This window comes from Sapajus apella, unplaced genomic scaffold (assembly GCF_009761245.1).
Source record: "Sapajus apella isolate SASKATOON/1434 unplaced genomic scaffold, GSC_monkey_1.0 scaffold8, whole genome shotgun sequence".
Lineage (NCBI taxonomy): Eukaryota > Metazoa > Chordata > Mammalia > Primates > Cebidae > Sapajus > Sapajus apella.
The window spans coordinates 14049478-14062697 of NW_022436948.1; the positions used below are offsets into that span (position 1 = coordinate 14049478).

At 37.5% G+C, this 13220-nt stretch overlaps 1 protein-coding gene across 2 annotated transcripts in view; it reads left to right on the forward strand.

Annotated features, from left to right (window-relative positions):
- Positions 1 to 13220, forward strand: part of SCAF4 (SR-related CTD associated factor 4) — a 61660-nt gene that overhangs the window by 42845 nt on the left and 5595 nt on the right. Inside the window, exons 16-19 of one of the 2 annotated variants that reach the window (XM_032277045.1) lie at positions 658 to 815; positions 2948 to 3113; positions 3201 to 3287; positions 3445 to 3636. In XM_032277045.1, the coding sequence (XP_032132936.1) occupies positions 658 to 815; positions 2948 to 3113; positions 3201 to 3287; positions 3445 to 3636 (603 nt within the window). The remainder of the gene's footprint in view (positions 1 to 657; positions 816 to 2947; positions 3114 to 3200; positions 3288 to 3444; positions 3637 to 13220) is intronic. The other variant, XM_032277046.1, reaches the window with a different exon arrangement.

Consider the following 13220-nt stretch of genomic DNA (forward strand, 5'->3'; position numbering starts at 1 on the left):
GCTCTGGACGAGGGTAAAAAGATTAAGATAGTGTCATCCTGGAGCTCATAGTCCAGTGGAGAATGTATTAAAAGGGTCAGTAATATTGGAGAATCTCTGATGGAGCCAGGGCCCCAGAGGACAGAGCAGAAAGATGGTTTTCTATTTTTCAGCTAACTAGAAGATATGTAGAAATAGGTGAAAGGTTTAAGTTATTCTTTAATATTAGTAAAAATTTGTTCAGGAAATATCAGATGCTTCATTATCCATCCTTTATTTTTCATACTTCAAACAGTATATTCTTACAGTTAAGTACGTGGACTCTAGAACAAAATGAGTTGAATCCATCTCTGCCATTTACTAAGAATATGATCTTGGGCAAGCAAGCAGTCTTTGCTTTCCTCATTTGTAAAATGAGATTAATAATAATATCTAGTTGTAAGTGGTTTTGATAACTAAATAAACTAGTATAGAGTACTTGCGACAGCATCTGGCACACAGCAGGTGTTCTTTTGCATGTTTCTATTGTTATTAATTTAAATAATTATTGTTTCTAAAATTAGCATATTAATTTCTTTAATAATTAGGCTAGTTTTTTATAATCAACATTTTTCCTTTCTAGATTTAAAGTTATAAACTGAATGGTAAACTCTTGTTAAATTTCTTTCACTCTCACAGATTGGAAAGGAATTCCTAAAAAGCCTGAAAATGAAGTTGCTCAAAATGGAGGTGCTGAAACCTCACACACAGAACCAGTATCACCCATACCTAAACCATTACCCGTGCCTGTCCCTCCTATTCCTGTTCCTGCACCTATAACAGTGCCACCTCCACAGGTGAGGAATATTGGGATATTAAACTTTTCCCTTTCTAAATCTTACTGTAGATATATGTCTGGATTCATAGTTAAAAAAAAAAAAAAAAAAAAAAACATGAGCACATACATGAGCACATATATGTGCATATTAGTTTTTCATGTTTTGTCAGATTTAAAGTTTATATTCTTTTCGTAATTTTTTTTTTTTTTTTTTTTTTTGGAGACAGAGTCTCACTCTGTTACCCAAGCTGAAGTGTAGTAGCACGATCTTGGCTCAACTGCAACCTCCGCCTCCCAGATTCAAGCGGCTCTCTTGCCTCAGCCACCTGAGTAGCTGGGATTACAGGCATGTGTGCCACCATACCTGGCTAGTTTTTGTATTTTTAGTACAGACGAGTTTTCACTACTTTGGCCAGGCTGGTCTCAAAACTGCTGACCTCAAGTTATCTGCCTGCCTTGGCCTCCAAAAGTGCTGGGATTACAGGCATGAGCCGCTGTACCTGACCCATAAATGTTTATAGAACCAAAATAAATTTATATTGTCATATCTATCTATCCAGCTTACTCAGTGTCAAGTTGCATAGATTCTGCCTACTTTTTTTTTTTTCTGAGTCTTCATTCTCCAGGGATTTTATGTTCTGAAAGAACTTGCATATGTACCCAATAAACTGCTGCTTTGAGGGAAAGGGATTTTCTTAATCTTCACCTTGGTGCTATCATTATGAAATTTGTAAATGGATTGAAAACTATTTATAATTAATCCTGTTTAACGTGAAGTTATATTCTTATTATAAAATCTTTGCTGTGTAGTCAACCAACCTGTTACTTGAAAGAATAGATTCTGGTAGAACTGGGTTTAATTCTCAACTCTATTGTTTGTACTCAGCAGTGTGGCATTTGGCATGTAACCTAACCTCTAAGCTTCAGTTTCCTGTTTGTAAATGTGCAGATTCCCTTCCCTGGCTTTGGCATTCCTCATATGTTAGAGTTAAAACGTTTTGAGAGTTAAATGAGATAATATATGTTAAGTACTCAGCATGTTTTTGTTACATCATAAGAGATGAAATATGAAAAACCCTTTGAAAATTATAAGAATTTGACCCATAGTTCTATGTATGACCTACTAGATTTTTGTTTCAATACCTTTCTTCCTCAGTTTTTCACATTAATCTAAATCAGATAAGTCTAAGCTATCACAAAAGTTAATTAACTCTTCATTTTCTCATTGTGAAGGGAAAACTGTATGCTTTGGTACATTCTTAGCTGTGATTTAAAAGGGCTCCCCTAATTGGCAGTTATTCAGTTGACCTTCTGGATATGCCCTTCCAGTGCAGGTTCTAAACAAACGATGTGTGTCAGCACTCATTTACAGAACTGTTAAAATAGTGGTCCCCAACCTTTTTGGCACCAGGGACCGGTTTTTTGGAAGGCAACTTTTCCATGGACTGGAGTGGATGATGGTTTCAGGATGAAGCTGCTGCACATCAGATCATCAGGCATTAGTTAGATTCTCGTAAGAAGTGTGCAAGCTAGATCCCTCACATGTGCATTTCACGATAGATTCATGCCCCTATGAGAATCTGATGCTGCTACTGATCTGTCTTAAAAAAAAAAAAAAACAGCTAGCATTTGTTGGGTGTTTATTATGTGCCAGGCACCAGCACCTAGTATGTATTAACTCATTTAATCAGCATAATTATGTGTGGTTGGCACTTTCCCATTTTAGAGAGTTTAAATAGCTTGCCCAAGGTCACACAGCTAAATAAAGGGGGTGGGAGAGGCAGACAGTTTGTCTCTAGGACCTGTGAGCTTAGCCATTGTAAATTGCCAAGTTGCCTGGCTTAGAGCTATATTACCCAAACTTGCTTGATTGGACCATGGACCATTTTAAAATATATGATGTCAGAACATCAGTAAACCCTGATGAAATGTAGTATGAATTTGCTGTCATAAAGTGGAGAGCACAGCTTTGATTTCTATCAGTTCGTATGAATAGAAGTTAACTACCACCTGATTTAATGAACTTATTGGTCTAACAAGCACAAATTAAGAAACATATGTTTTTTCAACAGTATGCTCTTTTATCTGTGTTTACTGTATGGATGAGAGGGTATCTAAATAGGTGGTTTCATTTTTTATCTGTCTTTCTAGGTCCCACCACATCAACCGGGTCCACCTGTAGTTGGTGCTCTCCAACCACCTGCTTTCACACCTCCTCTGGGAATTCCACCTCCAGGCTTTGGTCCTGGTGTTCCTCCTCCCCCTCCTCCTCCACCATTTTTGCGCCCAGGATTCAACCCAATGCATTTACCACCAGGTACACCAAATTGTCTGAGAACATACTTACTTTAGAGCCTGCAATGAAGTGATAGAACATAAGTTGATATTATTTCTCTTATTTTAGGTTTTCTTCCTCCTGGACCCCCACCTCCTATAACTCCACCAGTATCCATTCCTCCTCCTCACACTCCACCAATAAGCATCCCAAACTGTAAGCATGGTTTTTTCTTTGTGTTTGCTTATCGTCTTGGAGCTGGGTATAGGAGGGAGAGTCAACCGGTAATAGGGCCTATAGTATGGCAGAAGAATGTTGACCGGGAGATAATTAATTATTCAGCTTCACATGTTGATATAATTATATTCCTTAGCTACTATCGCTGGTATAAATGAAGACACTACAAAAGACTTATCTATTGGAAATCCCATTCCAACAGTGGTGTCTGGGGCTAGAGGAAACGCCGAGTCTGGTGACAGTGTGAAAATGTATGGCTCTGCTGTGCCACCTGCTGCACCTACGAATCTGCCCACCCCTCCTGTAACCCAGCCTGTTTCACTTCTTGGTAAGTTAATTTTTTTATTACTGATTTTCCTTCCCCATCCCCAAGTTAGGTTTTTTAAAAAAAAAACAATGTTAATTTTGGGAAAATGATCTCTAAGACTGGTGTGTTTTTTTTGGTTGTTTTTGTTTTTGTTTTTGAGGAAGATATTCCTGTTAAAGTCAAATATGTGTACTTGGTCTTTACCAAGAGATAATCTCAAAGATGAAATCATGTTTGTCTTGAATAAAAGTTGGGATCTTCACATCCTTATTTGGTATAGAAAAATGAAGAAAGTAATCTCTGTGCAAAGGAATTGGTACAGAGTTCGTAATTCACTTAACCTCAGTTTCTTACCAGCTTTTAAAGGGACATTTCTTTAACAGCATAGGTTTTTCTCTATCTGGACCAATTTTTATCCATCTGAAACCCGTGGACTTTGGTAGCGTTCTTTGTGGGCTCATCTTTGATACATTGCAATAAAATGGCTTTGTTTTCTGAGTAATGGTTGCAGTCTGAGATACCACTTTCCCACTCACTGTCAGTTTACTTGGCTGGAGTTTATCTGTTGTGCTTTTTACCCACAACTTGAATACTGTGATCAAGGGTGATGTGACTTAGATCTTTTACATCTTTAAGTGGGCTTACTCTTGGCTGGGCGTGGAGGCTCACGCCTGTAATCCCAGCACTTTGGGAGGCTGAGGTGGGTGGATCACGAGGTCAGGAGTTTGAGACCAACCTGACCAACACAGTGAAACCCCGTCTCCACTAAAAAAGAAACCACAAAAATTAGCCGGGCGTGGTGGCATGCGCCTATATCCCAGCTACTCAGGAGGCTGAGGCAGGAGAATCACTTGACCCTGGGAGGTGAGGTTGCAGTAAACTGAGATCGTGCCACTTCACTCCAGTCTGGGCGACAGAGCAAGACTCTGTCTCAAATAAAAATTTTAAAAAAAAGAGGGGGGGGGCTTTCACTTGCTTGCTTAAGCTATGAATAAATATATCATGCTTGTTACAGTAGACCATCTTTTAAATTAACAAATTGTTATATTTGAAGTGGTATTGCCAAATATAATTAACACTTGAATCTCCTAATTGGAAGTTAATACCTTGAGAGTATTGCAGTGTTTTAGTCCTGTGAGCCCATAGTATTTTTCAAAGATATATGTACATGCCTGTTTGCTTTCATACTCTGAGTTGTTTTAGGAAAGAATTCATTGATTACCTTTGAGATATAGGACAGTGAAACATTGGTTCGTAATAGAGGACTTTTACTTTTCACCCATACTATTCAGTGCTGTTGAAATTTTTTATTTTTTGCATGTACTACATTTATAATAAAAAAAAATCAATTTGTTTTTAAGTGGTATACTGTATTTTTCCCTTCCCCAGACTAAGTTTAGGCTGAAAAAAGCCTTGATTTTATTTCTCTTAGTACACAGATTAGGTGATGGTAAAAGAGGATTTGGAATTAAAATTTATCACAAGTGATAAAGGAATATAGTTACCATAATGATGGAATATCATTTGTTTAATAAGGAAGTTGCTTAAGAGCTTTTACCTTCCCATGGAAATTATATCATACAAGGAACATTGGACTAGGAACCAGGGAACATCTTTGGATCTGTTTTATTATGCTTTTTTCCCCCCCCCCATGTTAACATGATTGCACAGGAAATATAGAATCTGTGTATGGTTTTCTGATCAACTGCTTCTCTTCACATCCCATATGTGCACACACACACACACCCCCCTTTGATTGTGAATCTTAGTCTCAGGTCCATGGATGTTAGACTACCTGAAACTATTTACAAAATTGCTGCATTTGTGCTTTTTACTGGGCTTAACAAACTTATGAATGAAAAGATCTCATGATCTCCAGGAGTTTAATGACCACCGCTTTCAAACAACCCTGAAGAGTAGTAAGTAGCCTGCCTATGATTTAACATTTAGGTCTTGAAGATCCGGCCTGTTATTTCTTAACACTACTGAACATAAGATTTAACCTCTGCATCCAACATGTGAAACCCAACACAGTTGAGAAGTTGATGAGTTTGGAAATACATAGTAAGCTAGGCATAGCTAGAAATGTAATTAAATTCTGAATCAGTTGTAGCATGTATCATCACCTGACATGTCTGTTTCTGTGTCCATCTTCCTCCCACTAGATGGACACATGAGAAGGGAACATTTGTTACATGAGTGTTCAATGCAGGACTGTTCATATTTTACCTCTGATGATTATCTTTGTTCATAACTTATAAAAACAGAATTTAAAAATCGAAGGCTATTCTATATTCTAAATCCATAAGGGTTTAGAGTTTGACATAAGAAAAATGAAAACAGTTTTGTTAAAATAAGCACTTTTAACTAAAATACAGTAGTTAATTTCCACTCATGAGAAAGAATGCCTTCCATGTGCCTTCAGTCAGCAGTCTTGAATATCACATGAATTTTGACCTTATAGAGGTATGAGTTTTAAATGTGTATGCAAATTAAGAAGGATTCATCCAAGACTAACCAGTTTTATTATTTTGATAAAAGAATGTGGCAACCACACTGCAGTATTGCAGTACTAAAGGATCAGTAATCAGGTGGGGATAACCAGGTGATAGAATGCCAGAACTCAGATGCTTTGATATTTCCTCTTGGTGCTCTAATGTTTTCTTTTAAGATAATAAAGGGAAGTGTTATGCTGACCAGAAAACTGTAAGCCTAGAAATTTATACTAAACTTCACTTTCCTCATCTATAAAGGGGGATAAAAATGACAGACACAACAGGGTGTCACAATGATGTAATGGGCCAACATATATAAAACGCTATGGAGTCTGCTGCAGGGCAGGCACTTACTGAATGGTGGGTGCTTATATTACACGTAAGAAATGTCACAGATGATATTCATAACACCTAGAGAAGAATATCTTTTGCAATTCTAAAATTATATTACTTCAGCTGTGATTTGTTTTAAACTGTTGTATTGGCAGGCAGAAGAAGCAAATTTGTTTTTTGAGGCAGAGTCTTGCTCTGTTGCCAGGCTGGAGTGCAGTCGTGCAATCTGGGCTCACTGCAGACTCCACCTCCCAGGTTCAAGCAGTTCTTGTGCCTCAGCCTTCTGAGTAGCTGGGAGTGTATGCACATGCCACCACACCCAGCTAATTTTTGTATTTTTAGTAGAGACAAGGTTTCACCATATTGGCCAGGATGGTCTCGATCTCTCGTGATCTGCCCACCTCAGCCTCCCAAAGTGCTGGAATTACAGGCATGAGCCACCGTTCCTGGCCTACTTTTTAAGAAAAAATTTATCTTGACATAGTTGCATCAGATATTTTTGAGATAGATTAGATCATAAATTTACACATATCAAAGTTCCATCAGTTGGCTTAATGAGAAAATGTGTGTCGGTTTAGTGATAAATAGCACACCTAGGGATCTATAGTTTTTCCAGTGAGCAAGGTTTAATTGAGTTCTTGGATCTTAATTTGTGAAATATGGCAATATTTCTAAAGTAGGAGGTGCCAAGCAGTTGTTCAGTCGGTCTCCAAAAATTCTATAGTGAAGCCTGATTATACTGGAAAGAGGCAGTAGGTGCCTTAAGGATGGTTTGGTTTAAAATTTTTTCTGTATCATCAGACTTAAGCGTGGGTCTTAGTAATTAGTTGAGTCGTATTACCAAATTTGGAGGGAATAAAACCAACTTTTAGAAATTTTGATTCTTTTAGTAATACTTATAATCTGAAAATATAAAATTACTTGATGCACAATAATCATTCATTATTACTTGATTTTAAAGAAATCTCACATGCCAAAATAGCTAGAATGTGGTAGTTTCATAAAAGCTAAAGGTAACATGCTACAGTTGTTGGTCACTTAGGAGAGAAGGAATATTAAAAATGATAGCAATCCAGTTCATTCTCTTTACTGTATAAGTGTCTGTGTTTACTTTTCAAAAACTTTTGTATGACATGTATCTCTAATATGTACAACATATTTTTATTAAAAAGTTCATTGTGAATGTAAAGTTTGGGTTACTTTGGTGTTCCAAACAATAAAAAAGAATACACAAAAAATGTTTGTTTGTGTTACCTATCTCTACTGTGTTACCAGTATATCCAGAATATCTTTTCAAGCAAACACTGTTCTAGGTTGAACTCATTCCTTTTATGGAAAATGAAAGCCTCTTAACAAGTATATTTATTCACTGATTATCAATATGAAGAGATTACTGCCAGTTTTTATCACACTGTAGATGATGGTAAAGTTTATAAATGAGAATTGGGTATTTGTAAGATCACTTCCTACTTGTAATTTTTGTTACCAAAGGTTTTAAAGCACGAGTCACAAGTTGGTGGCCTGTGGCTGAATTACTAGGCAGTGGTGTGATGCACTGCTGTCCCGGCATGGCTTCAGTAGGCATTTGCATTGATGATTCCAGATTTGGACACCTCGGGAAATTGTGGGGACAGAATTGGTTTGTGAATTATATTTAAACAGGTGTAAATGTTTATACGCTATCATTATGATCCCTGAAACTGCCAGAAGTTGAATAACTTTACCAACAATTTCAATCGTTGCTTTAAAAGTGGAATTTGATTTTGATTATTTCACTAAAGTTTGGATTTCTCTACCCAATTTCTGTTTAGAATTTTATGATTTTTGATAGCTCATAATTTTTAGCAACACTTATTAGAACATTAAAGCACCAATCTACTAGTAATGCACTAGTTAGCCACTGACATTTAAAGGAAACCTGAAGAAAATTCAAGAAAGAAGAGTTTTTAAAGTACTAACATAATACCTAATTTTTTAAAAACAATTTTTGCATTTTAAATTTTTTTGAACTTTAATGTTTGGTTAACATTAAATTATAAGCTGGAGTGATGTATCAGGTATTTGATTTGGTACCCAAAAAGCCTGTTTACTTATCCTATAAAAGCATTCTTCTTTAAAAGCTTTAAAATATTTGAATTGGTATTCTAATTATTGCATTATGTTATTCCACTAATGTTACATAGTAGATTCTGGTTTCTTAAATACGAATTATAGTACCTTCAACTTAGTATATAACATTATTCATTGGATATAGTGGATAATGCAAAAAGGTGATTAATCTACAACAAATATTTGGCATGAATATGCATTTACACGTGAACACACCATAGTTTCTCACAAGTGCAAAGCCCTTCAAATGAAACATGGAGAAAGTCTTGCAGGAAACCTTGAAATATTTTAACACGATGTCTCCATTTCTTCTGGGCTGTCACTTCTTAGGCTTCTCTAGAGTACAAGTCTGAAGAATGTCTTAAATTTAAATCTCTCTGAGGGACATCTTGAGGAAGGTGGGAAGGTCAGTAACTCTGGGCTCTAGATTGACTTTGGTAGAGAAAGTTAATTGCTGTACAGAATTTCAGGTAAGATTTTTTTCCAGCTAATATTGAAAATAAAATTGCCTACAGATAATCTCATTCAGTGATAGAAAGTTAACTCTAGACTTCAAACTTACTGACTCTGATCGTGAAATTTTAACTCATAGCCGATGTACTTTGTCAATTATAGTAACATAGTAATAGTATACTAACTGAAATTCTAAAAAGTAAATCTACTGGGAAGTTAACCGTACAGAGCTTACTGTACATTATTTTTAAAAAACCAAGCATTTGAAAAAGATAATCATTCTCCAGTTTCACTTGTAATTGTTTTTCATGTATTAGATGTTATCAAAACATAATGTACCCTTGTGCCAAGAATAGATGAGTTACGTACGTCTCAGTATATCTGCAGTGTGTATTATTGAAAACTCAAATTTCTCTTAATCTCTTGCAGACATTCTAAGCATCATTTTTTCAATATAATCTTAATGTATGATACAGTCTGAAAGATGCTTTACCTTAGTCTTTGAAAATTAGCTCCTTTTTCTATTTTCCCCAGCTCTCGGAGCATAGTGCTTACTGTAAGAATCACCTAGGAGTGTTTTCAGAATAAATAGGCTAAATGTTACTGGTGAATCTAGGCAAAGGAAACAATGTGTTGGTTGTACTGTTATTTCAATTTTCTGCAGGTCTGAAATGAAAAAAGAAAAATACTTGATTAAAAAATACTTAGGGATATATGCTTAGGGATCTTCAGGCATTGATGAAAGAATTAAGAGTGGTTGATCTTTTTCTTCATTTGGGAAAATTTCATTTTTGAGTTCATGCAAAATGCCACAGTGACATTCATTCTGTAGAGAACAGTGGAACTACAACAAGGAACAGAAAAGGAGGTTGAGAGAAAACTGCATCCTATCTCAAAGTTCAAATCTTCCTAGATTTATGCTGGAAAGATTATTACCACCCTGGGAAAAGATCTCAACCCTGTAGCCTCTATTCTTAATCCCCTGAAGGGTATCTTCTCCTTGATGAGTTTGGGCATCACCTCTGCAACCACCGTTCGCCTCATACGTTGAATAAATATCTAATCAATAACCATTGTGTGCCACGTACCCTTCTAGGTACTAGAAATACCAGAATGAACAAAACAAAACCTGTCCTGGAGTTTATATTATTGCAGACCTGGGTAATAAGTAAATAATTTAACATGGAGATACTTCTATGAAGAGACTAAAACAGGACAGTTAGGAGATTTAAGGGTGTAACATGGATATCTGCAATTTTAAATTCGATGGCTAGGGAAGGCATCTGAACCAGTAATGAAGAAATACTCCCATGTAAATACAGAGGAAAGGAATGTAGAGTGAGGGCCAAAGATAAGGGGGCCTGAATTGAGATGGAACGGGGCTTATTAAAGGACCACAGTGGGAAGGGAGAGCAAAGGGAAGAAAGTGGCAGGAGATGAGCTTAGAGAAGGTGGTTGAGCGCTAGGCTCTGAGTGCAGTGGGAAACTAGAGTTTTTTACCCATGACATGATCTCATTTACAATTTTTAAAGTATTACTGTGGCAGTTACAGAAACGGACTGTAGAAATTAGTAACAGTGGAAAGGAGACCAGTTCTGATGCTGCTGCAGCAGATGAGATGGGAGCTAGCCCACATTGGGCTCGTGCAATGAAGGTGATAAGTGATTGGAGTCTGAATATATTTTGAAGATAGAGCCTTCAGAATTGCCTTATTGTTTAAATACGAATGTGAGAGAGTCAAGAATGACTCAAGTTTTTCATGTGAGCAACTGGTAGAATGAAATTGCCATTCCTGTGATGTGCAAATCTGTAGGAGTGGGTTTGAGGGGAGCCTATCAAATTAAAACGTTGGATATTTTAACTTTGATACCAGGGTACAGATGCCAAGTCAACAACTGATAGCATTTAATAGATAAATTCTTAATATTTAAAGTCACGGGAGCCTGTGAGATTACCTAAGGAGAGAATGTTAATAGAGAAGTGATGAGAGGTCTGAGGACAATAATTCAGCATTTAGCAGCTAAGAGTATGATACTGAGAGCTAAGATGGACATAGTTCCACATGCCAGGAACTCTCAAGCAGTTTGTATATCTCAATCATTTAAGCCTTGCAGCCCTCAGGGTTATCTTCATTTTATAGTTGGGAGTCGGGGGAGGGGGCGGGGAAGCACTTCGAGATGAAATAATCTTCCAAAGGTCACATAGCTACAAGAAGCAGTGTTGGAATTCAAGGTAGCCTCACTGCTACAGGAGCCTGTGCTTTTGACCACTATCTATGCTGTACTTCCCAGCAAAGGATACTGAGAAGGTGTAGCCCATGGGCTAGAATACAAAAGTAGAGGGAGATATTCCAGAAGCCAAGTAGAGTTTCTAGGCAGGAAAAGGGAGAGAGAGAACTATCAGATGACACTGATGGATCAAGAAAGAGTGCTGCAACTTGGCAGCTGGATTTAGCAAAATGAAGGCTCCTAGTGACCTTGAGAAAAGTGCTTTCATTGGATTGATGAATTGAGAAGCCCAGTTATATAAGGTTGTGAGAGAATGTGAGATGAAGGATACAATAACGACTTTGAACATCTCAGGAGATTTGCTATAGAGGGGAACAACAGAAAGGGGTGATGATACCTGGAAGGAGATCCAGGGTAAAGGAGTTTTAATTTTTGTTCTTGTTTCTGAAAGATGGACAAGACTATGATATGCTTACTGGGAAGTCCAGTAGAGGGGAGAACGTTGGTGCAAGCAAGAAGGCTGTGTGCTAGGTGGTTACATAGGTGAGAGGGGATACAAGTAACAGGTGTAGCTGTTGGAGTGTGGACAGTCACAGACAGTAGAAGTAATGTGGATTCGGGTGCAGGTAAATTGGTAGATTTGGTGATAAATGTGGGTGGATGAGAAAGTCTTTTTCTAAAGACCATTTTTAATGACAGGCCAACTAGGATAACTAAAATATGGTATATTCATATAATGGAATATCAATAAATGAAGGACTAATACAACATGGATGAACCTTGAGAAGATACGTCAAGCAAAAATCAGTCACACAAGACCACATATTTTAGGATTCCATTTACAGAATGTTAATAGGCAAACCCGCAGAGACAGAAAACGGGGTTGCTTGGGGCTGGGCTAAGTGAGGGGAAAGCTGAGGAAATAGAGATGGCCCACGGATGCAGGATTTCCTTTAAGGTAATAAATATGTTCTAAAGTTGAGTGTGATAGCTGCCCAATTCTGTGAATGTACTAAAACCATTGAATTGTACATTTATGTGGGTAAATTATAGGCTGTGTGAATTTTACCACTAAAATTACTATAAAAACAACAGAGTAGGCAGGAATAAGGAGAGACTTGCAAATGGAAATAGATATCCAGGGTGTGAGAATATGGATTTACTAGGAAAATGTTAAGATCGCTGACCAGAATGAAGGGTGGACTTGGGCTGTAGTTATGAAAATTTTAAATGAGAGCAGCCAGCATACTGGGGGTGGGGCAACCCACAGCCACATCCAGGTGAAGATTAGGCAGAAGAGTTGCATTGAAAACCAATGTTGGGGATTTTCCAGGCAGATATGGTGAGGGAGAGCCATGGACTCCAAAGCAGGTAAGGAGGAACATAAAGACATGAAGGGCCTTGGGGGACATGAGCTTGGTGGGATTGAATTGTCTGGAGGAAGGAGACCTGGAGAGAATAACCTGGAAAGAGGAGAAGTGGGTAAAGAGTGGGGTACTTGGAATTGGGAATTTGGAAGTAGTAATGTTATTAGTGATCAAACCTCTAGAGCTCCTAGAAGTGTAGCTCTGGTAGAATAGAAGATAGGGTTGTTGGCCAAAAAAAAAGGTAGAGAAACTGACTCGTTCCTCTCTTTCTGTAAAGATCCCACTGAAATTTTGCATCTTCTGCAGAATTGTCTAACTGATGCAGTTGGTCACCCCCACAGTATTTAAATCAGACCTTTTACATTTAATGTTTTATATCCGTCTCTCTGACTGCATACACTCTGTGGTCCTTCTTGACAGAAAGCCACCCTATGCACATTCTCCTGAGATTCAAGGTCCACATTGGACTCCAACTATGAAATAACCTTCCTTTTTCCCACCTCCCCCATAGCCCTTTAATACACCATTCCGGACATCTTTGCTGTAGATGGCAATGGTGTCTTCCCCACCTCCTTTTTTTTTTTTTTTTTTTAATTGTAAAACAGCTGTTTTTTGAATCA